This window comes from Phocoena phocoena, chromosome 12, assembly GCF_963924675.1.
Source record: "Phocoena phocoena chromosome 12, mPhoPho1.1, whole genome shotgun sequence".
Lineage (NCBI taxonomy): Eukaryota > Metazoa > Chordata > Mammalia > Artiodactyla > Phocoenidae > Phocoena > Phocoena phocoena.
In genome coordinates this window covers 88254024-88278505 of record NC_089230.1, presented here as the reverse complement: position 1 = coordinate 88278505, position 24482 = coordinate 88254024, and the positions used below count along the sequence as shown (strand labels likewise).

Here is a 24482-nt window from a genome sequence, read left to right as displayed (position 1 = left end):
TATAAGACACTGATGAAAGTAATGAAATGTGTTACAAATAGATGGAGATATATACCACATTCTTGGATTGGAAGAGTCAACATTGTTAAAATGACTCTACTACCCAAAGCAATCTACAGATTCAATGAAATCCTTATCAAACTACCCCTGCCATTTTTCACAGAACTAGAACAAAAAACTTTACAATTTGTATAGAAACACAAAAGACCCCGAATAGCAAAATCAATCTTGAGAAAGAAAAACGGAGCTGGAGGCATCAGGCTCACTGACTTCAGACTATACTACAAAGCTAGAGTAATCAAGACACCATGGTACTGGCACAAAAACAGAAATATAGATCAATGAAACAGGATAGAAAGTCCAGAGATAAACCCATTCACATACAGTCACCTTATCTTTGATAAAGGAAGCAAGAATATATAGTGGAGAAAAGACAGCCTTTTCAATGAGTGGTGCTGTGAAAACTGGGCAGCTACATATAAAATAATGATATTAGAATACTCCCTAACAACATACACAAAAATAAATTCAAAATGAATTAAAGACTTAAAAATAAGGTCAGACACCATCAAACTCTTAGATGAAAACATAGGCAGAACACTCTATGACATAAATCACAGCAAGATCCTTTTTGACCCACCTCCTACAGAAATTGAAATAAAAACAAACAAATGGGACCTAATGAAACTTAAAAGCTTTTGCAAAGAAAGGAAACCATAAACAAGACGGAAAGAGAACCCTCAGGATGGGAGAAAATATTTACAAGTGAAGCAACTGGATAAATCTCCAAAATTTACAATCAGTTCATGCAGCTCAATATTAAAAAAAAAAAAAACAACAACAAGCAAACCAATCCAAGAGTGGACAGAAGCCCTAAATAAACATTTCTCCAAAGAAGATATATAGATTGCCAACAAAGACATGAAAGGATGCTCAACATCATTAATTACTAGAGAAATGCAAATCAAAACTACAATGAGATATCATCTCACACCAGTCAGAATGGCCATCATGAAAAAATCTATAAACAATAAGTGCTGGAGAGGGTGTGGAGAAAAGGGAACCCTCTTGCACTGTTGGGGGGAATGTAAATAATGCAAATGATAATTGACTTTTTATGAGAAGCATTGAAAGCCAGAGGACAGGAGTATCAAGTCAATAAATTGCCTCTGTATTAAAACCAGAAAACATGACTACATTAAACCCAAAGTCAGTAGAGAGAATAATAAGAAGAAATGAGTGAAATAGAAAACAGTAGAGGAATTTAGCTAAGTTAATGTTTGGTACATTGCAAAGGTCAACAATATTAAGAAAATTCTATGATGTTGATAAAAGAAAAAGGACTATCATGAATGAAATAATGGACATTACTTCTGATCCCACAGATATTAAAAGAGCAATAAGATAATATTATGAACATTATGCCAAAAGTCCAACAGCTAATATGTTATGAAAAACTTCCTTGAATAGAATAACTTCTGAAATCTGACAAGAATTGGAAAATATTAATGTATCTGCCTCTGTTAAAATAATTCAATTTATCCAAAATTTTCCAATAAATATATTACAGTTTAAGTGATTTCACTAATGAGTGATATCAAACATTTAGGCAAGAAATTAATACCAAATTTATATATCTCTTCAAAATGTAGAGTCCAGGTTAACCATTATGTATCAACATAAAGAAATAATTCTAGAAAATGAAATATCAATATCCTACATGAATATAACTGAAAAAGAATTTAACGAAATATTACCAACTAAACACAGAACATGTAAAAATAATAATTTATCATGTCCAACTGAGTTATAGCCCAGGAATGCAAGGTTAGTTTAGATATGAAAATCTGTAATTCATGAATTAACTGAAGACATTAGAAAACCACAAAATTTAATTGAAACATCATAAAATCATCTCAATAGATGCAGTGAAAACATTTGACAAAATTAATTGTCCAATCCTCATAAAAATTATCAACAGACTATTAATAGAAAGAGACTCTTTATTTGACAACAATGTCTATGTAAAACATACAGCTAACATTAGACTTGATGAAATACTGAATACTTAATATCAAGAAAAATGTAAATAGTGCATGAAAAGATGTTGACATCACTATTTATTAGAGAAATGCAAATCAAAACTACAATGAGGTATCACTTCACACCAGTCAGAATGGCCATCATCAAAAAATCTGTGAACAGGGGCTTCCCTGGTGGCGCAGTGATTGAGAGTCCGTCTGCCGATGCAGGAGACATGGGTTCGTGCCCCGGTTCGGGAGGATACCACATGCTGCGGAGCTGCTGGGCCCGTGAGCCATGGCTGCTGAGCCTGCGCGTTCAGAGCCTGTGCTCCCCAACGGGAGAGGCCACAAAAGTGAGAGGCCCATGTACCGCAAAAAAAAAAATTATGAACAATAAATGCTGGAGAGTGGGTGGAGAAAACAGAGTCCTCCTACACTGTTGGTGTGAATGTAAACTGGGACAGACACTATGGAGAACAGTGTGAAGGATCCTTAGAAACCTAAAAATAGAGCTACCATATGATCCACCAATCCCACTCCCAGTGATATATCTGGAGAAAACCATAATTCGAAAAGATACATGTACCTCAATGTTCATTGCAACACTATTTACAATAGCCAGAATGTGGAAGCAACCTAAATGTCCATCAACACATAAATGGATAAAGAAGATGTGGTACATATCTATAATCGCATATTACTCAGACATAAAAAATAATGAAATGATGACATTTGCAGCAATATGGATGGACCTAGAGATTCTCAGATTGAGTGAAATAAGTAATACAGAGAATGATAAATATCATATGATATTGCTTATATGTGGAATCTTAAAAAAAGCATACAAATGAACTTATCTACAAAGCAAAAATAGAGTTACAGAAGTAGAAAACAAACTTATGGTTACCAGGGGTAAGGGTGGGGGAGGGATAAATTGGAAGATTGAGATTGACATAAACACACTACTATATATAAAATAGATAACTAACAAGGACCTACTGTATAGCACAGGGAATTCTACTCAATACTCTGTAATGGCCTATATGGGAAAATAATCTGAAAAAGAGTGCATATATGTATATTTATAACAGATTCACTTTGCTGTACACCTGAAACTAACACAACATTGTAATTCAACTATATTCCAATAAAAATTAAAAAAAAAAAAGGGAAGGATGCCCCCTTTGTTATTAAACATTGTATCTGAGGACCTAGCCAGGACAGTAAGATAATCAAATAAAATCATAAGTATTATATTAGAAAGGAATATATAAAAAGAAATTTATTTACAGACAATAAAATTGTTTAGACAGAAAATCCTAAGGAATCTCAGGGAATAATTGGAACTAATAAATGCATTTAGCATGGACTTAGAGTACATGGTTATTATATGTCTATATATAACAGCAAATTATTAGAAAAATTTTAAAACAATTATACTATCATCAAAAATATTAAAATATTTTACAATTTAACCAACTCATTTTAATGTGTATTTCCTTTCCCCTGAAAATTATAGCATATTGCTGAGAGATTAGTAAAGTCCTAAATAATTAGAGCCATATATCATGCTCATAGACTAGAAAATTGAATATTGATAAGTTGTTGTCCTCCCAAAATTGAATAGATTCAAAACAGTCCATATTAAAAGACTAGCAGAAATTTTTAGATAAAATTTCAAGTTATTCTAAGATTTATCTGGAAAGGCACAGGATATATAATAGCTAAAACAATCTTGATTAAAAAAAAAAGAAGTTGGAAAACTCATACTACATGACCTCAAGCTTCATTATATATCTATACAAATCAAGAGAGGGTGTTATTGGCTAAAAGGAGGACAGACAGATTGCTGGAATAGAATAGAGAATGTAGAAATGGACACACACATGTATGCTTCATTGGTTTTTGACAAATATGCCAAACAAATCCAGGGGTAAGAGAGTTTTCCTCAATTCTGCTGAATAACTAGATCTCTTTATATGAGAAAGAAAAAAGAATGTTGATTCTATATGAATCACAAAACTTAACTTTGAATAAATCATCAACCTAAACAGAGAGGCTAAAACTGTAAATCTTCTAGGAGAAACATAGGAGAATACCTTTATGTCTTTGGGATATGCAAATTTTTCCTAAAGAAACATAACACCCACTTAACATAAAAATAAAAAAAATTATAAATTGGACTTCATCAATTTATAAAACATTTGCTCATCAAAATATATGGATTAAAAGATGAAAAGACAAGCCACAGGCTGAAAGTATTTGTAATACCTATATACTAATTACTTCTATCAGGATATATAAACATTTTCTACACATCAATAAAGAGAGACAACTTAAAGATGACAAAATGAGTAAGTCATATTTGTTCTCAAGGTCTATAGGCTACTACACAAATTACACTGACACTGCACTATTATTATTTAGTTATCTTTTCACTGAATAAACTAGCGATACAGCATAACTTTGGTTTAAGATAAATATCACTACAGTAAAATAATCCAAGTTTTGACTCTATTTCCAACATTTCCTCAAAAAGTAAAATAGAGATGAGATTATTTCATGGACTTGTTTTCTGATAAAAAGATAGACACATAAAAAAAAAAAGACAAAAAATGGCACATAATAAATAGTAGTTAATAAATGTTCTATTTATTGAATAATAATGAGAGGGCATTCAAATTGGCACAACATATATGTTTCATTAATTTAGCTAAATTATATGCTTTATTGAGCATTCAAGACTTTTTGTTTGTAATCAATTTATACTCTCATTCATATACAAGATATAAAAAATAATAATGATCATCCTGAGATCTCAGTTATCAATAATTGCAACTTACTAAATGAATAATATATACCAGATACTTAGTTGGCACATAAATTGTTTTGAGACAACTTACAGTGGGATGGGGAGCAGTTGGATGCATTCCTTTGCCAGTCAAAGGAGAATTTATAACAATGGAAGGACACACAAAAATACAGAAGGCACAAAGGAAGCTTCAGTCCATCAGGCTGGAGTAGGGTAGCAAAGGAAATCCTTCCTGTTAGTAATTGGATAGAGAGCCTTTGCTTTTCTGGTGTTATGTTACTGTGGATTATGCTGTGCTTAGAAGTATGGGTCACTATCAGTGCTGGTAGTGATTGCAGTGACCAGAGAATCAAGAAGAAAAATACAACAAAAGTAAGGTGTTATGATGTAAATAACAATCCAAAGTACATAAAAGCCTTCCTAGTCAACACCTAAGAACATTATGTGCAGCATTAAGTGTGTAGCTTGTGTAACTATTTGCTATAATTTTAACTCTAAATTGTATGAATGGGAAGCCATAGAGTTGATTGTACATGTAGTGTGCCTATTGGCTCGTGTGGCATGATTAATTATCCACAATACTTAACAAATTAAACTTATGAGAGCAGGACTAGGTCAGTTCTCTACCTGTCAGGGGTTTAGAGCTAGGGTGGAGTGGAGTGAGATTAGTTTTCTAGCCTCTATCAGAACTGAGTTTCAAATAGGATTAAAGTTCAATTATTAAAAATGAAAAAAAGTTATATCTGATTTAGCTACTGCTAGATTTCCTATCCATGGACAAAATACTATTCTCCATAAATTCTACCCACTGCTAGGGATTTTGAAAATGAGGGAATTTACTTTACCTTGAAAGCTTTTCTGCCTTCTTTCTGCTTTAAACTGCTAATGAAATGTCTTACAGTAATCTTCACTCATCAGATTAGACCTCTTATCAGTCAGAATGATACCTGGGGTTATCACATCCTGAAAAATACTTATTCCTCCAATGCAATGCAATGTTTTCCAAAAATCATTCACCTTGGGTATAGAGATCACAGCATGCCTTGCAAATAAACTTTCTTGAATCCTGAAACTAAAATTATTATCTTGCAGCTGTAACTTAGCCTTAAACTAAGACTGTGAGCTTATTTTCTGACAATCACTTGTTACTATATCAAAATCATATTTGAAAAGTTTTGAAAATATGGAACTGACCAGGAGAATTTTAATAGTTCCTTGAATTGCTCCAAAAATACATGAAACATTTTTTTGCTATAAACCTTATGAAGTTATAAAATTAGAGATCATTTTATAATAGATACATAAATCTTGTATAACATTTTCAAGTTTGGAATTACAATGAAGAATACATTTTCATACAGTTTTAGATTAGATCTTTACTCCTTAATTTTACTTTTATAAGGTTTGTGATTGTAGTTTTACCTCATGGCTAATTCTTCTTTTTTTTTTTTCAACATCTTTATTGGAGTATAATTGCTTTACAATGGTGTGTTAGTTTCTGCTTTACAATAAAGTGAAACAGCTATACATATACCTATATCCCCATATCTCTTCCCTCTTGCGACTCCCTCCCTCCCACCCTCCCTATCCCACCCTTGTACGTGGTCACAAAGCACCGAGCTCATCTCCCTGTGCTATGTGGCTACTTCCCACTAGCTATCGGTATTTTGTGGGTTTTTTTCCAGATTTTGTTTTTTGTTTTGTTTTCTGTTTTTTGTTGTTTTTTGTTTTAACCTCTTTATTGAGTATAATTGCTTTACAATGGTGTGTTAGTTTCTGCTTTATAACAAAATGAATCAGTTATACATAGACATATGTTCCCATATCTCTTCCCTCTTGAATCTTCCTCCCTCCCACCCTCCCTATCCCACACCACTAGGTGGTAATTAAGCACTGAGCTGATCTCCATGTGCTATACGGCTGCTGCTTCCCACTAGCTATCTATTTTATGTTTGGTAGTGTATATATGTCCATGCCACTCTCTCACCTTGTCACGTTACCCTTCCCCCTCCCCATATTCTCAAGTCCATTCACTAGTAGGTCTGTGTCTTTATTCCCTTCTTAACCCTAGGTTCTTCATGACCTTTTTTGTTTTTCCTTAGATTCCATATATATGTGTTAGCATATGATATTTGTTTTTCTCTTTCTCACTTACTTCACTCTGTATGACAGACTCTAGGTCCATCCACCTCACTACAAATAACTCAGTTTTGTTTCTTTTTATGGCTGAGTAATATTCTATTGTATATGCGCCACATCTTCGTTATCCATTCATCTGTTGATGGACACTTAGCTTGCTTCCATGTCCTGGCTATTGTAAATAAAGCTGCAATGAACATATTGGTACATGACTCTTTTTGAATTATGGTTTTCTCAGGGTATATGCCCAGTAGTGGGATTGCTGGGTCATATGGTAGTTCTATTTTTAGTTTTTTAAGGAACCTCCATACTGTTCTCCATAGTGGTTGTATCAATTTACATTCCCCCCAACAGTGCAAGTGGGTTCCCTTTTCTCCACACCCTCTCCAACATTTATTGTCTGTAGATTTTTTTTTTTTTTTTTTTTTTTGTGGTACGCGGGTCTCTCACTGTCGTGGCTTCTCCCGTGGCAGAGCACAGGCTCTGGACGTGCAGGCTCAGTGGCTGTGGCTTACGGGCCTAGCTGCTCCATGGCCTGTGGGATCTTCCCAGACCGGAGCATGAACCCGTGTCCCCTGCATCTGCAGGCGGACTCTCAACCACTGCGCCACCAGGGAAGCCCTGTCTGTACATTTTTTGATGATAGGCATTCTGACCTATGTGAGATGATATCTTATTGTAGTCTTGATTTGCATTTCTCTAATGATTAATGATGTTGAGCATTCTTTCATACGTTCATTGGCAATCTGTATATCTTCTTTGGCGAAGTGTCTATTTAGGTCTTCTGCCCATTTTTGGATTGGGTTGTTTGGTTTTTTTGTTATTGAGCTGCATGAGCTGCTTATAAATTTTGGAGCTTAATCCTTTGTCAGTTGCTTCATTTGCAAATATTTTTTTCCCATTCTGAGGGTTGTCTTTTGGTCTTGTTTATGGTTTCCTTTGTTGTGCAAAAGCTCTGAAGTTTCATTAGGTCCCATTTGTTTATTTTTGTTTTTATTTCCATTTCTCTAGGAGGTGGGTCACAAAGGATCTTGCTGTGATTTATGTCACAGAGTGTTCTGCCTATGATTTCCTCTGAGAGTTTGATAGTGTCTGGCCTTACATTTAGGTCTTTAACATTTGGTACTGTATATTTTAACACAATATTTGAGGTGTCTTAAAAATCAGGAATCTGTTTTTCCTAAAGTATCACTTGTTTTAAAATATGATTGATGTATTCCACATTATTTCTTTGCCATCTTGACTTAAATTTGCATTAGATATAGATTATTAAACTGCTTCTAGCATGATAGCTATATATTTCCAAAAGACATGAGTTCCAAAATTCCCAGTCTGGAGTGAAACTCAAGAGCAGTGGGACTTTAACATAAAAGCTAATTTATGTAATAATAACTGATTAATAAGACATTGGAAATACCAAGTTTATGACCTTTAATATGATTCTTTAGAAAACTATAGTCTCACTTTATTTGTGAATCCTGCTTCATATATCAGATAATATGTAGTAATATGCACAGATCATCACACTGAGCAAAAAGATTATACATATATTAGTTCCTAAAGGTTTTTGAAGAAATTAATTAGAAAGTATGTATAAGATAATTGCATATATAGAAGGATAGATACATAGATAGATGTTTGATAGATACCTACATACAAACGTACGTGCATGTCTACATACATATTTTGTTTTAAAAATGTGATACTTCCTGCACATTTTTGGCTAAGGCTTTAAGTCACAGAATAATACAATACATATCAAAAAAAATCTCAATCTATTATTGTTACTAGGTCTTCTAATAAAGTCATCATCCTATTTTTTCCACAATGACACAAGTTTATGCTCATGGAGTGTGGGACACTATTTCTGAGATATAAATTCTCCCCAATTATCAAATGACCGTTTGTCCTGCATTTTCTCACCAAGTAATATTCACAGTTGCATTAAAGTAAGCAAATGGGTTTGATATATCTCTACTTTGTACTTTAGATTCAGCCATGGTCTTTTCTAGGATACATAAGCAGTATTTTATTTGAACATGAGGACAAACTTGCAAGTTAACCAGTGATAACTACCTCTTTTTTCTCAGTCTTTTTCAGATACAAGTGGTATTATATCTCTCATATAGGGCCGCTTGTGGATTTTGAAAACCAAGCTGCCACAAATAGTCCCCTCCTTCTTAGCTTGGAGGAGAAAGATCTAAAGCTGCTCACTGCAAGTAAGCTGGGTCAGAGGGACCACAGGAAATTATGGATTATGTCTATATTATATATGAGAGACAAGATGAGGACAAACATTCCTGTCATGGAGTTTGTAGAGAGTCTATATGTCCTTGCTATAGAGTTGATCGTTTGTTCTATGGTATAAATCAGGGGTTAGTAAATTACAACTGTGAGCCAAATATGACCATCCACCTGATTTTGTAAATAAAGTTTTATTGAAACATAGCAGAATTCATTCATTTATGTATGTCTATGGATGTTTTCACACTACTAACTCAATAGCAGAGTTGAGTTACCTTGACAGATACCATATGGCTCAGAAAGTATAAAATATTTGCTATCTGATCCTTTTCAGGAAAAAGTTTTTAATCTTCTGGTATAAATATACAACTACTGTATTTTATTGTTTTCTGATATTTATTTCTTATTTTACAATAAATACTTTAAATGAAATGATATCAAAAATTATTTTTTTTAATAAAATGTATGTTTCAAATTTGTTTCCCTAGAAAGTTGATAATGAATATGGAGTTTACTCCTAAACTATGTCACTTTAATGATCCACTGCTGAGTATGTTGACATCACTGACTACATGAAACCAGAAGACACGTTTTAGTTCAAAAACCATCAGCATCTATTTAAATGTTAGTAATTATTTTAAAAGACTCCCTCTCATTGATGAGTTAAGTTCAGATAAAGAAGGTATTCTTACATGTCACTCTGTGAAGCATGTATTTTCACTTAGATCACACAACTATAGCAAAATTATTTTCCTAATTTTCTATTGCAAATTTCTCTGTACATACTAAAAGTAAAGCGATTGTTATAAATGTGTTGGCTCAGTTAGCAGAATAAATTGACACAAAGATAAAAGATACCAGTCTATACTAGTAAAGTCAGAGGTTTCAAATACATAATCAGTTTATTTCAATAATAGTTTTGTTCTGTTGAAGGCAAGGTATCTGACAATATTAGGAATGCTATTGAAAATTCGCTAAAAATGTTCGAAGATAAAGTTATGTGCTTTTGTGCTAAAATTATAAGTATAAATTTTGTTAAGTTTATAATGATATATACATAGTTTGATTGAGTTGAGAAAAGGATGGAAAAAAATGTACTTGTAGTTTATTGTGGTTCATACATAACTCATAGTTTTAAAGCAAACCAGTTTTGATGCTCACACAAGTGGAATAGAATCTATAGTTGAAAAATTTGCAATTAATTTAAAATATTCACAGAACAACAGACTAAAATTTTTGGAATAAAGCTGATATTGAAAATAATGTAACATAGCAAAATGTGCTTTCTTTTGCTGCTGTCCATTATCATTTAAATTTTAGAAATGTTTAAACTTGTGAAGAATGACTTTGAAAATAAATCCAGTATTTCAGGGAGGTTTTGGCATTTTAGAGAAAATATTGTAAGTTTCGGTTGCATCTCATTCAAAATCAGTTACAAACATTTAACCAAAAAAACAATAAATCAAGAACAAAAGACTGGTGTTTGAAAGTTTTAGTGAAATGTACTTATTTTTTAAAAGACATTAAAGCTTATTCCTACACAATACAATGAAAAACTTAAGCTCAATGAATTCAGAAGTGCTCGAGATCATAAATGTTATAACTAGGCTTTGGAATAGCTGGACTTATGGGGAACAACATTTGACAAAAATCCTATATTTCACAGATTATTTTTTTGTGCTAGGACATAGTGGAAATAAATTGCAGCACCTAAATTTTGCCAAACATTCAAAGGAATCATACATAGAGACCATTTATTTCATGAGGATTCTCTTTGAAAATGTTTGTCAAAAAATAATTTTGAATAGAATAAAATATAGCTCCTATGGACATACTTTATTGATGTATTTTATACAAAATATATAATTAGGAATACTTAACATTTAGCAGATTTTCCTTTGAGGTTAGAAAGAACCTCAAAATATGTTCGGTGAAAATGTTCTCAATTAAAATGGCACAGTTAGGAGAAGAGTAAACTGAAGGCATTAAATGACTTCAAATTTATTAATCATAAATGCAACTTTGAAGAGGGTATAGATAGCTTTATAAAAATTTATAATTATAAGACAATATTGAAAAAATACTCATTCTTCAGAAAAATAGGTATAAATATAGTTTCTGCTTATATTATTTTGTAATGCTTCAGATAATCAATATAAAGTATGTTTTAAAATGTCCTTTTGATTTGCAGAGACCAAGTTACAATTATTGTCTTTGGAAGGAATTTTAGAAATTAATTTTTTGAATAGAGCTACATTATTTGTCTGCCTATTTAATGAAACCAATTTGCCAAAGAATAAATAAATATTTCAAATATTATATATTTGTAACTCCTTTTAGCTGCCTCTTTTGTTCAAAAATGCCATGGTTTCAGAGATAAATTATATATTCTTCATACACTGCAGGATATGGTAAGCTATTATAAAACACCTAACAACTCATAACCTATCTCAGGAAATAAATGACCTGAAGGGAAAAGCCCTGAAAACATTTCTTTGAAGATGGTTGTTGGAGTTCTTACCACCTGCACTGCTACCAATCCCTCCTACCATTGGCAGTGGCTGATACACTCTACCAGACTCTCAAATCTCTCTCAACTAGGTTACATGGAAGGATCTGCAAGAGAAACACTGGGAGTTATCACTTTCTGCAGTTTGGGAGACACTTAACTTTTGTTTCACTCCCATGAAAAGAGTCTTTAGGTACCTAATTGTGGCCGGAAACACCACTACCCAAAGACATTTTGAAGAGAGACAAATACACTGATGGTGAGTTATATTTCCCAGAAAATGGGAAACTGTGGAAGGGTTCAAAGATGAGATCAGGGCTTCCCTGGTGGCGTACTGGTTGAGAGTCTCCCTGCCCATGCAGGGGACATGGGTTCGTGCCCCAGTCCAGGAAGATCCCACATGCCGCGGAGCGGCTGGGTCTGTGAGCCATGGCTGCTGAGCCTGTGCGTCCGGAGCCTGTGCTCCGCAACGGGAGAGGCCACAACAGTGAGAGGCCCGCGTACCAAAAAAAAAAAAAAAAATGAGATCGGAGTGGTTTAAACACAGTTTCATTGTTAAATATTTAATCAAAAGTTAAGAAACTATTGGTTTAAACAGTGATTTTATTGACATCTTTAAGTTTATTTGAGAAGGAATAAAACATTTTTATGCTTCATGAAAGGGGATTTGTCTGTACTGACCTGTTACATAAGGAAATAATAGAGATATAATGTTGCAAATTACAGGCAAAATATACACTCTTTGTAAACATATTTTAGTACCTAAGAACAAAATATATTTTATCATAGTAAAAAACAAACAAAAAAAACCTGTTCAGTTGGTGGCTAAACTCTTCATATATTATGAAATATCAATATTTAGCAGAATAATCATTTAATTGTTAAACAAATTGATCTCTTAAATTTATTCTTCAAAAAACTCAGAGTATAGAACCACTAAACTTGTATTTTTCAGTAATAAATGAAACATTTCAAGTCTAATTTGAAATAAATGACAAAATTAAAATTATTTGTATGTATGTATGCATACATACATATATGTGTATTTTTACCTGAAAATGGTTCCTCACAATCACAAATGAAACTATTTGCAGTAATATTTCTGCAGTTCCTATGGAAATAGATATGTGGTTGACACTGCCCAATTATTTCTGAACAATTTATGCCTATAAAAATAAAGAGAATTAATGTTTCAACTAGATTAAAATATGTACATTATATTTATATAGTTAATTAAAGTCACAGATTTTCCCCAAATTTTTAATAATGAATAATAGAAAAATTTTGAATAGTGTAATTCTAACTAAGACATAGTGCTTCATGATGATGGATTTAAATGGAAACAAAACTTAATTTTAATAAATTTGACATCAGTTTTTCCATCCTTTCACTGCATAATATAATATTAAAATATTTTTCTGATTGGTGATATTTGAGCTCTAGTTAATTTTTTATGATAATTTGAATGTGTTAATCATGTAGATAATATTAATATATGTAAGTATTAATTCTTCAACATATGCTGGAGCATTGCTGTGGTAATATACAAAGTGACACATTCAAATGTATAATATATTGTATCTTAGCCCTACTACCTAGCCAAGGTAATGATTCAAACAAGGAAAATGTGAAAATATTATACCATCTGAAGAGGAACCAGGGCATAAAGTTTCAGTCAAGCAAGAAAAATAAGATCTACAAACCTGCTGTGCAACATTGCACCTTTTGTCAACAATAATATATTATACACTTAAAATTTTGTTTGAGGGTAAACCTCATATTAATTCCTCGTATTAATCATTCTCTCCACAGTAAAATCAAATCAAATCAATTCATATCTAATCTAATCTAATCTAAAAATATTTGGAAGAAAAGAGGGAAGACTGCTTGGATTCTCAGAAGCCATGCACAAGCTTCTAAATTCTACACTTTCTTTCCTACTATATCAAGTTTTCCAAATCCCACTTGTACAAGCTATCATGTCCTACTACACACAAAAAAACCACAACCTTGCATAGCATATATTTCTATGTAGTTGATCATCTCATAATATCCTTATTAGAGGAATGTGCCAACAAAATTCCAGGGCATGACACATGGACAAATGTCACTACAAAACAGTTGCACATGATTTGGCAATAAGCCTGCCACTTCCCCCATTCTAATTGAATTCTTAATTTAATTTGTGAGCAGTTTTCACCAGTTGATGCTTTTGAAATTCTTTATACACTGACATCTCTACCTCACTAATGCAGAACTCTTCTTCCTTCACTTACCTCCAAACAATCCCCAACACAATGAAAATATAAGTAATAAGTAATTACAATAAGTAATTGTGCCCCAAAATATTTCCATACACAAAACCTAAAGTATCAGTGGTATGTTCAATAGGTCATGTTCTCTTTCAGTCCTACTGGGTGTAATAGCTAAATTGTAACCACCCCCACAAAAAAATTCTTATGTTGAAATCCTAACCCCCATGACCTCATAGTGTGACTTACTTGGAGACAGGGTCTTTAAAGAGGTAATAGATGTTAAATGAGGTCACTAGTTTGGGTCCTAATCAAAAATGACTTATGTCCTTATAAGGAGAGGATGCACAGGCACTACAGAGAAAAGGGATGTGAAAACACAGAGAGAAATGGCTGACCATGGACCAAGGAGAGAGGCCTTAGAGAAACCAATCCTCCTGACACCTTGATTGGGACCACTTAATCTCTAGAACTTTGAGAAAATAAACTTCTAATGTTGAAGCCACTCACACTGTGGTTCTTTGTTATGGTAGCACTAACAAACTAGTACAGTGAACATTCTCAGTTTCTTGGTAATCCTACATATTTCTGTATCTTTTAAGGTTTAAAATTGAAGTAATTGTGCATAATTAGAGTAGTGTCATGGTATGTGCTCAATGTCTTAAAAAATAAATAATGTTAGATACTTTTATAGAGTTTAAAATTTGATTATTTACATTATCTACTGCTGTGTTTCTAATAAACAAAGAAATAAACATTGGGATAAAATCATTCTATGCAATTATGATAACTCATTGAAATAATATTCCATGATTTATGATTATATCTATGCCAGTTAATATTATGTAGGTAGTAGACATTTTCTGGTCAAATATTCTCTAAAATTCTTTTGACAGGTTAAAATGTATACTTTAGAAGCTCTAGATTAAATTATTTCTCCATTCACTGTAAATCAGAAACTTGAGTGCTTTAATTTATTTATTTATTTATTTTTGCTGACCTGTCTTAATTTTAATTATCTGATATACTATGAGTAAGGTTAACTTACATCTTTTATCACCCCTGCCAGTAGAGTCAAATGAGAATTTGATCCCAGTTATACAGAGAGGATGTCCAGTTGATCATGCTGGGATTAACTTCTGAAATAGCCTCAGTACTTCTTCCCTAAAGAGTCTAAAATTACATTTTAAATGATTGGCTTAGGTGAATTTTGGAGCCTAAAATGGCTTATAGAGTTCTTCCATTATACTTTATCACACAGTCTCCTCAAATCTAGCTTCAAGGGAGTCTTCCCAGTCACACAGAAAAACAACCCTATTGAATCCTCCTAAGGCATGCCCCACAAAATTGCAGTTATATCACTGAGCCCAGTTGGCTCCAGTCACATCTGCTTCTCACCCCCCTTCCCCTCTCCTGACCAAAATGCGCTGTTAGTCTGTTGTGTGTCTTCTCATCCCATCATTGCCATCACCAGGCATTTCCCTTTGTTAGATCATCCTCCTTTTACCTTTGTAACTCTCCATGCCAGGTCTCTGAAACTGTAATTGAAAGAAATTCTTTCACACATTCCCAAATGTCAAATATTCCCTACATTTCTCAAAGTTTCTCTTCATTTTTCTCTGATGACCCAACTTCCTTAGTGAACTTTCAAATAGGAATAGTCTATTTCCCTTAAATCCTCACTTCAGCCTCAGGTAACCTAGTTTATTTACACTGTTTTTAGGTTGCCCTTCTTTTTGCTTCATCCACTCACCAAATATGTTCCTTTGCAAACGTTTCTCATCATTGCCTCTCATTTAGCTTATAAAAACCAGATAATAATTTTTTAAAAAACAGTTGATAATTATATTACTCTCTTTCCCTCCTTGTTCTTCTGATTTATCAATTACTTTATAGGTGCCACACCAACACCATTGAGAACATTACTTTGGGTTCACAATCATCCTTTCTTCTCCAACTCTCCCAAGCAACTTCAAACCTTTGTCCCAATAATGTGTGTCCTTATCATCCTCGACTTAGAGCCACATTTCATTTCTACATTATCATCCAGAGCTGCTTGCCCCAAATACCATAACCTTGGGAATTTCATTTAATGACTAAAACATATTATTCTGATAATCTTTTTTTTTTTTTTTTTTAATGAGAGATTAAGAGTGGATTTGGGGAAAGATGTAAAAATAGGTATTTCAGGATAAAGCATATACGTTTTTAAGATAGCCTCTTTAAATAAGCACAATTTTTATTTTAAAGAATGCCTGGGGCTTCCCTGGTGGTGCAGTGGTTGAGAGTCCGTCTGCCAATGCAGGGGACACGGGTACGTGCCCGGGTACGGGAAGATCCCACATGCTGCAGAGCGGCTAGGCCCGTGAGCCATGGCCTTTGAGCCTGTGCGTCCGGAGCCTGTGCTCTGCAATGGGAGAGGCCACAACAGTGAGAGGCCCGCGTACTGAAAAAAAAAAAAAAAGGATGCCTGATAGGATTTTTATATGCCCGGAATCCAAATTTAGCCCATTCTAAAAAATCTACCAAATTCTTAAAAACATAGCCTATATTTTGGTAACTAACCATTTATGAATTCAGCCTATTTTACTATTTTAATAGAATTATGTTACTTTAAAAAATAATCTTACCTGAAATTTGTGGGTGACAGATACATTCATATCCTTGCTTATTCCATTTTTCTCTTTTATTAATGCCACTGCCATTATTTTTACATGGCGTACAGGAACATGAATCCAGCTCCTGGCAGTATTTCCCAGAGAATGGAGGCTGGCAATGGCAGCTGTATATCTTGCTCCAAATTTCAGTAAGACATGTACCATGCCCAGAGCAAAGCTCCGAACTCAGATATTCCTGGCAGAACTGCTCTTTCACTGTTACATTTAGTCGAAGTCCCAGTTGACAAAGGGATGGACCACTTGGCACTACTGTGATGAAATAATGTGTCCCAACACTCAGCCACTGAGAATTAACAGTGTGCATTCCTTTTAGATTGCAACCAAAAAGTAACTGATCTTCAGTTGTGGTATTTTGCAGACAGTCAATGAATGATGCTTCAGAAACATTCATCACATTTATTTCTGGATATTGAAGAGATGGTTCAGAAGAAATTACAAGGATGTCTCCTAATTGAATTTGCAAAGGGCAAATCTGGGGAACAACTTGATTGCCAGAAGTATTCATTTTAGTATTTACATCTCCAAACCAGCAATCCTCATAGAACTCCAGGCAGATGTTTTCTGTCACTGTCCAATTCACCACATATGTTGAGGGCTGTGTACGCCATTCTTCCATCAAGTGCCATTTACATGTTGTTCTTCCATTTATAAACATGCTGTGAAGAACCACCAGGCTCACAAGCATAATTAAATTGTCAGTCATTTTGGGAAATTGTGTTTTACAGTCTATCATGAAAGTGTCATAAAGAATTCCTGCAAAATGGGCTTTCAGTATTGCTGGAAAATTCTAAGCAGATATTTTGTTCAGGGACTCCTGGAGACTGGCTTTCTTTCTCTGTTCCCAAAGTGAAAGTAGATTTGATGACTGGATTTTGATCAAGAAACAATAGAGTTCAATTGTTTAAAATATACCTTAAAACAGAAAAATAATACATTGTTAGTGAAGTTTTTCCTAACTTAATGATATAGAAAATTCTTACCTGTTTTCTTCAAGAACTGTGTCACCAACAGCTAGGCACCTTCTTTGTGAAACAAGGCCAGGAAAAATATGGTCAAGGTACGTTGTATCTCATCCTGCCATATATACTCACCTGCTTCTGAAAATTGCTGTTATAATTACATAATTAAACCAGCAACGTACTACAGTCTTTTATACCAAGTTTCAACATAACTGAAACACAGCAATAGTCAAGATCCTTTTTTATGGATGGTTTATTTTTTTTTTCAGATACAAGTATCCCTCTCTGATTAGTTTTAGAAAAAAAATCTTAAAAACAACTAAGAATACAAATGGTTCAAATATAATGTTTGTGTAATATTTTCTTACAAACATAAGGCTTAAGGTGCCTGTTGGTGACAAAACATGTTCTTGTAATCCAAGAGGAGAGAGCTCCCACATATGTAAAATATTCATGGAACATTCTGTTATACAAATGACTAAACTCAGAATGAGTCTTCACCCAACTTCTGCAGGAATGGTGGGAGAGTGGTAGGTAAAGATGGAAAAGGAAACATAAAATGGTTTAATGGAAGGATGATAAATAGAAATAGTGTGGCAGTAACATTCTCATTCATCACTCAACACTGATGTGGAAGGAGGGGTCAGGGGTCAATTCTGTTGGAAGGTACCATTACTGCCAGAGGGCAAGAAAACAAACAGGGATTTTGAGATTTAATATATTAAAATAATTTTAAAAAATAGTAACTAGCACTCATTAAGGGTTTTCTCTGGCAAATGACTTTACTACTTAAGAAATAAGCTGTAATCCTCACAACAAAATTCAAATTCTCTAAAGAAAGATAAATGTAAAAGCATAATCATTGGATTTTTGGATCAATGTTATTTATTTTTTCTATGTTCTTAGACCACATGAGTTTTAATTCCCTCCACTGTTATATAGGTAAGAATATATTAAAAAGATTAATTTAAAGAAATTAATATAGTAGTATTGAATTAACAAGGTAGAATTAAAGATTAAATTAGACTATGCAAACCTATACAAGTCATTCATCAAATGGTAGCTTTTATTATTGTCCAATTTCACTCAGTAATCAACATCCACATTTGTCAATTTCAAAATCCCAGTATTCTCTAGTATACCTTGACTATGAATTAAAAATTGTTAAAATAAATGATTTTATGCCATTATATTATGTTATTAATTTGTTAGTTTATATCAGATATTTATGGTAACTCTAATATCTTGATGACTATTGTAAATCATGTAGAAATTAAATTTGAGTTATAAATTACCACTTTGCAAATTTAGTTGTGGATATTATAAATCTGTAAAATACAAATTCACATAAGTAATATACTAGCCCTACCTTAATATGCATGTGGAAAATGTTAGATAATAAATTTCTTACAACTAAAAGTTATGTATAGTCATGTTCATTTAAAATATGTTAACCATAACTTTTGGATTTCAATTGATAATATTGCTAAGGTTAAAAGAATACCTTAAATAAATATATTTGATCCCAATCAATGTGAAAGACAATATGCTAAGTACTAGGAATTCATCAATCACCAAGTGAAATTAGGTATCAGTGTAAAGAACTAAGAACTTAATGAAGGAGATAGCTGGTTAGGCAAGCAACATCATCAAGTTACTATCAAAAGAATAGTCTAGAACACTATAAAAACATGTAACCGGGGCATTTAATAGGAAGGAAGGATAAACTTGTACAATGAAATGGAATAATCTAGGAAAATTGCCAAGGGAGGAGAATTCCAGGAGAAAAAAATCTGTATAAAGATTTTGAAATGAGTGTGACACTGGATACTTTCCAAGAAGTGAGAGAAGTTGAGCTTTTAAGTGGAAAGGGCAGAGAACTTATGATAAAACATAAGCTTTGAATTTAGATAGAGATTATATCAAGAAGGGGTCAGCAGTTTTGGTAAAGGAGCTCACATTTTATCTAAGGAAAATGGGAGTCTCTGGTAGATTTTGTGTAGCATGTTAACAATAGTAAATTTTATTTTAAGGATGTCAGCTTAGTAGGAGTGTGAGGAATGTATCTGTGGGTACACCTGGGAGAGTTGAAAATTTGGGGAGGGATCAGTAACACTAATCTAGTGAAATAATAGGGATGGCATGATTACTACAGTGACAGTAGAAATATAATGATGCTGGTGGACTCCAAAAATATGTAAATGCTAGAATTATAAGGTCTTGAAGGCTGTTGACATAAGGAGAGAGAAGGAAACCTAGGAATAACAGGTACAAAAATAAGATGGTAAGAGAGAAGGAATGTCAGAATCACTTAAGCGTATACTTACTTTGAAGTGTGCCTGAGTGACTTTCTTGTAGAACTATCCAGATATCAATGGTATATACAGATATGAGCACAGCAGACAATCTGGACTAGGATTCTAAATCTTGTCATATATTTTTGTATTTTGGTATGTATGTAAAATTTTTGGAAGGTTATTTTAAGATTGGAAAGTCTTGATCTTGTTAAAATCGTGAAGAAGGGATGTCTAAAGAAATAATAAAACAAATGAAAGAAGGCAAATGGCAATGAAAACAGCACAGGGTAGGAGGAAAGAGGAAAGATTGTTGTAGATTATTCAGCTTGTAACTTTGGTGGCAGGAAGTTGGGGAATTTCTCTTGTAGGATCTTCTATTTTCTCTGTGAGATAAGAGGTGATTGGTAGAAATTGTGTTTTTGGAGGAAAGAGGGGAATTAACAAGAATTGAAATAAACAGGGAAGAAAATGTGAGTGAATGCTTATTAAGAAAAAATAGAAGAATCACTAAGCAATATTGAAATATTTTTGTGACTGTAAATCACAATCTTACAGTAGTATCAGCCTGCACAGGTGCATTATTTTCCCAGTAGCCTAGTTAAAAAATACAATAAAATATTAAGTAATAGATGGTTTGAAACAAACACAGTCACCAGCAAATTACATTTGCATTGAAGCACAATTAGATGTGTGATATTTTTAGACTAGCTGCAGATGTGAGCTCACATTACTGTGTGGCTAATCCTGTGCTTCTCAGAATTCTCTGCATCCCTAATTATTGTGCATTTATATTTTCTAAGAGAAAGTGACTTGATATATTGTGTTTCCATTTCAAGAAAAATAAATAAAACAGCAAGCCAAGAAATAAACAAAAACAAAACAAACAGAAAAATTCTCTATAAGGTCAATTTTCATCTATATGCTGAGAAAAAAGTCCTTTGGATTTTATTAGGATCACAATTAATATGAACATCACATATGGATGTATTTGAATAAGAAGTTGTGATTTGGATTAAAAAGTTAGGTATAAGGATGGATGACTGTTCTTCATTTATAAAGACATTCTTCAAATCCCATCCAAAGTAGAAGCCTAGTGACATTCTGCTCACTTCTAGACACATACAGATGTTCACAAGGTATATGAGAGTTCAATTCAGGAATTATTTTCATCCCATGTGATATTGCCATCTTATAAATTCTTGAGCCAAGAAGCCTAGAAATCCAGGGACTATGATGGAGCCATTGTACATAATAACAACCTTAATATCACTGGGCAGCAATGCTACAAGGATAATATTTCACAGGAAACACTACTGAGGAATTTTAGATAATGTGAGATGTATCACTTTTACAGTAGCTTAGTAGTTAGGTTATTCTAACAGAAAAAGCCCAACTTAGATTCAATAGTTAAAGAAACATAGATAATATTTCTCCCATTCCAATATACAAATCATCTTAAATCACCTCCTTTAAAAATTAAGGAAATTGATTCAAACAAATAAATTTTATATAAGAAAAAGTGATTTAAGTATAAAATGCCTATTATAGTGTTCAGATTATGATGGCATTCAATAAAAGGTAACTGAGTGAGGATTAGAAATAATGTGTGTAACATTTGCATTGTGCTTGATACATAATATCATGAACTGTGGAAGCTTTTAATGAGTTTGTAGTTGATTCTATAACCAGTGATTTTTTTTTCTTTTTTCACTCCATTATGAAGTACAATCTCCACAATAAATAGGTTTTTCTTTTTATAAATTATATGTTATACTTGATAAAACATATACAGAAATGAAAATTAGAAGTGTAGAAAATAAGTGAACAGATATAAAATTTCTAATGTTCTGTACCTGACATTTAGAGTGTCCAGGGCATATTTGGGATACCACAGATTGGACTAAACTGTGGGTGGGGAAAAATTCGTGTGTTTTGGAAATGCCAATATAGCTACCAGCAGCATGGAGGATGAAAATCTTAGCAGGGAGTCCAGAAAAGGGCAAGAATGGTAAATTTTAAAATTAAAGTTGAGATAGAAGCAATGGAGAAGAGACAACCACCATAGGAAGAAGAATATTCAAAACCTAGTTACAAATAGGAGATAAGAGTGAGCCAAGGGGCTCAGATGAAAGATGGCAGATAATATAACAATTATGTTCAAGAGATTGGTGAAAGAAGATATTTCAAGATAACTGCACTTTTTGGAGGAAAACATTTCCAATTTTTTATTGAGTGAGTATTTATATAAATGGTGTAGTGAGTTGACTAAATTTAATGATTACATGCAGCTTAATTGGTGTAACAAGAACAAGAAAGTTAGAGTTAGCTGGTGGGTTTATAAAAGTTAAGAGAAAAATTCAATGTAGAAAACTCTTTGAAAAGCAAATTGCTTAAGAAGAAAGGAGAGTGAATAGAGAAGCCACCAAGGTGGAATTAAAATTCCATTTTAGATATGAGGAAATTTCAATGAGGAAAAGCTACAATTAATGAAACCATGTAAATTATACCTGCCATAATCTAGTTAATATATAATACCTGAGCCCAAAATAGGAATGGGAATGGAAAGAAAAATCAATGTGTTTTACTTCTAATGAAGAATTTATGATACTTGGTAACTAACAGAATATAAAGTATAAAGGGCCACCATCCTAAGGACTATCATTTTATTTACAATTATGAATTTTATATTAACTTTTCTATGTCTTGTGGTTGGTTAAACTGTATAAACAATTCCATTTCATATAAGGTATTGTAAAAAGTTATAGATATTATTGTTGATACATTAGAATATACCCTGAGGAGCTAGAAATTATTTAATACTAATTTTAAAATACTACCTCAGCAAGATTGCCATTTTCTGAAGGCTGAAATATTAAAGTTAAACAGAAAATGATGACACAATAGCACCATACATTTAACCAATGTAATTATTTACTTTTAGGAAACAGAAAAGTTTTTGTGAAATTAAAAATCAGTTAAATTATGCTTTATGATAGACTTCCTTTCCCCTCACATTTAACTAAGAATATTATCTTATTTTTCAATCTCTTTTTAATTAAATGAAACTTTATTTCCATTGTCTATACATTTTATTTTCCATAAAAATTAAAAATAGTGACCTTTCATTGAAATATATAGCTAAAATATATGAAAAAACAGAAGCTATATGTGACTTATAGCCAAAAATGTTTTGAGAGTTGAAACTACCTTTCTAATCCTTTCTTTCTAAAATCTGTTTCTTGGCAATGTTAAATGCCATAGAAGTCTTGGACTTTCCTAAATATTTTAGTATGTACTAGAGATATAATTATCCCATGTTGAAGTTGAATGATTTTTAAATCTAGTGAAATCTGCTGGAGCCCCCTATTCATTGAGGATCTGAATGTCTAGATGTCTAAAGAAAAAAAATGGGACTATGGTGGACAATGACACTGACCTGGACAGGGACACAGAAGGTCTCCTTTGAGTCATTTCAGATATAGACCAAAATATATAAAATCAAGAAAATCCTGTTTTACCTTATATGTTAAAATAAAGCTTATAAATTACTCTTTGAAAACCAAAACAGGAGTACAGAATTTGGGATGCTCACTCTTAAACTGAAAAAGTGGTTCTATTTGCAATGTAATTTGTGTGAAAATAAAACAAAAAATACTGTCATAGAAACAAACTCAAGACAATTCTTTCTTATTAAATGTGTTAAGGAAGTTAAAGGGAGAGTAAACTCAAGTCAAGAAAGGGGAAAAGTAGGAGCCATAACAAAACTGCTGGAAAAGAAGAAAATGAACTAAAAAAGATATTGTGAAAGTGAAAAAAAAGAGAATTAAAACACAAAGACAGTGAAAAATGATATAGACAGCAGACTATTGTATATGACCCTAACATAGCCAAAATAAAGTGCCTTCTATTAAAGTGACAAAAGTGTAGAATACATTGTTTTTTGAACATTCTCAAATTGTATTTTATTATCACTAACGTTAAAACATTTAATAATTTAAATTATTAGAGTGATATATTATGAGGCACTTAATGAAGTGAAAGCAGTCCTCCACTCTCAGAATCAATACTTGCCTGTCCAACACCCCATAGACTGTACATCCAACTCTTTAATCATTTTTTCCTCAAGAAAATACTTCTATGTTGCCACATTATTTACATATATGTGTTTAATTTTTAACAGAGAGGTTTTTTTATAGAAGAGTTTCAGGTTTACATAATTACAGTAAGAGTGCCGTGTTCTTGTATACAACACAGCATCCAGTTTCCACTATTTCTATTGTCATCACATCATGTTGAAGGTACATAGTGTCAATATGACTAATCACTGTTTAGGTTAATCTTGGCCACCTGGCTTGAGGTAGTGTTTGTCAGGTTTCTCTGCTGAAAATTACTCTGTTTTACACCCCCCACACACCTTCCCCTGCCTTTTATTTCCATACAGTGTTGTTTGGAATGGGCTAAGACTGTGTTTAGTTTTATAAAAAACTTCCAAACAATTTTCCAAAGTGGCGGTACAATTTTTCATTCCTACCAACAATGAATGAGAGTCTCCATTACACTGCATCCTT

General features: G+C 32.9%; 1 protein-coding gene across 1 annotated transcript in view; it reads right to left on the bottom strand.

Moving 5' to 3' along the window:
• Nucleotides 1–17361, bottom strand: part of EYS (eyes shut homolog) — a 1660061-nt gene extending 1642700 nt beyond the window's left edge. Inside the window, 2 exon segments of the mRNA XM_065888819.1 lie at nt 12781–12894; nt 16611–17361. Of these exon segments, the coding sequence (XP_065744891.1) occupies nt 12781–12894; nt 16611–17361 (865 nt within the window).
• Between the last annotated feature and the right edge of the window lie 7121 nt (nt 17362–24482).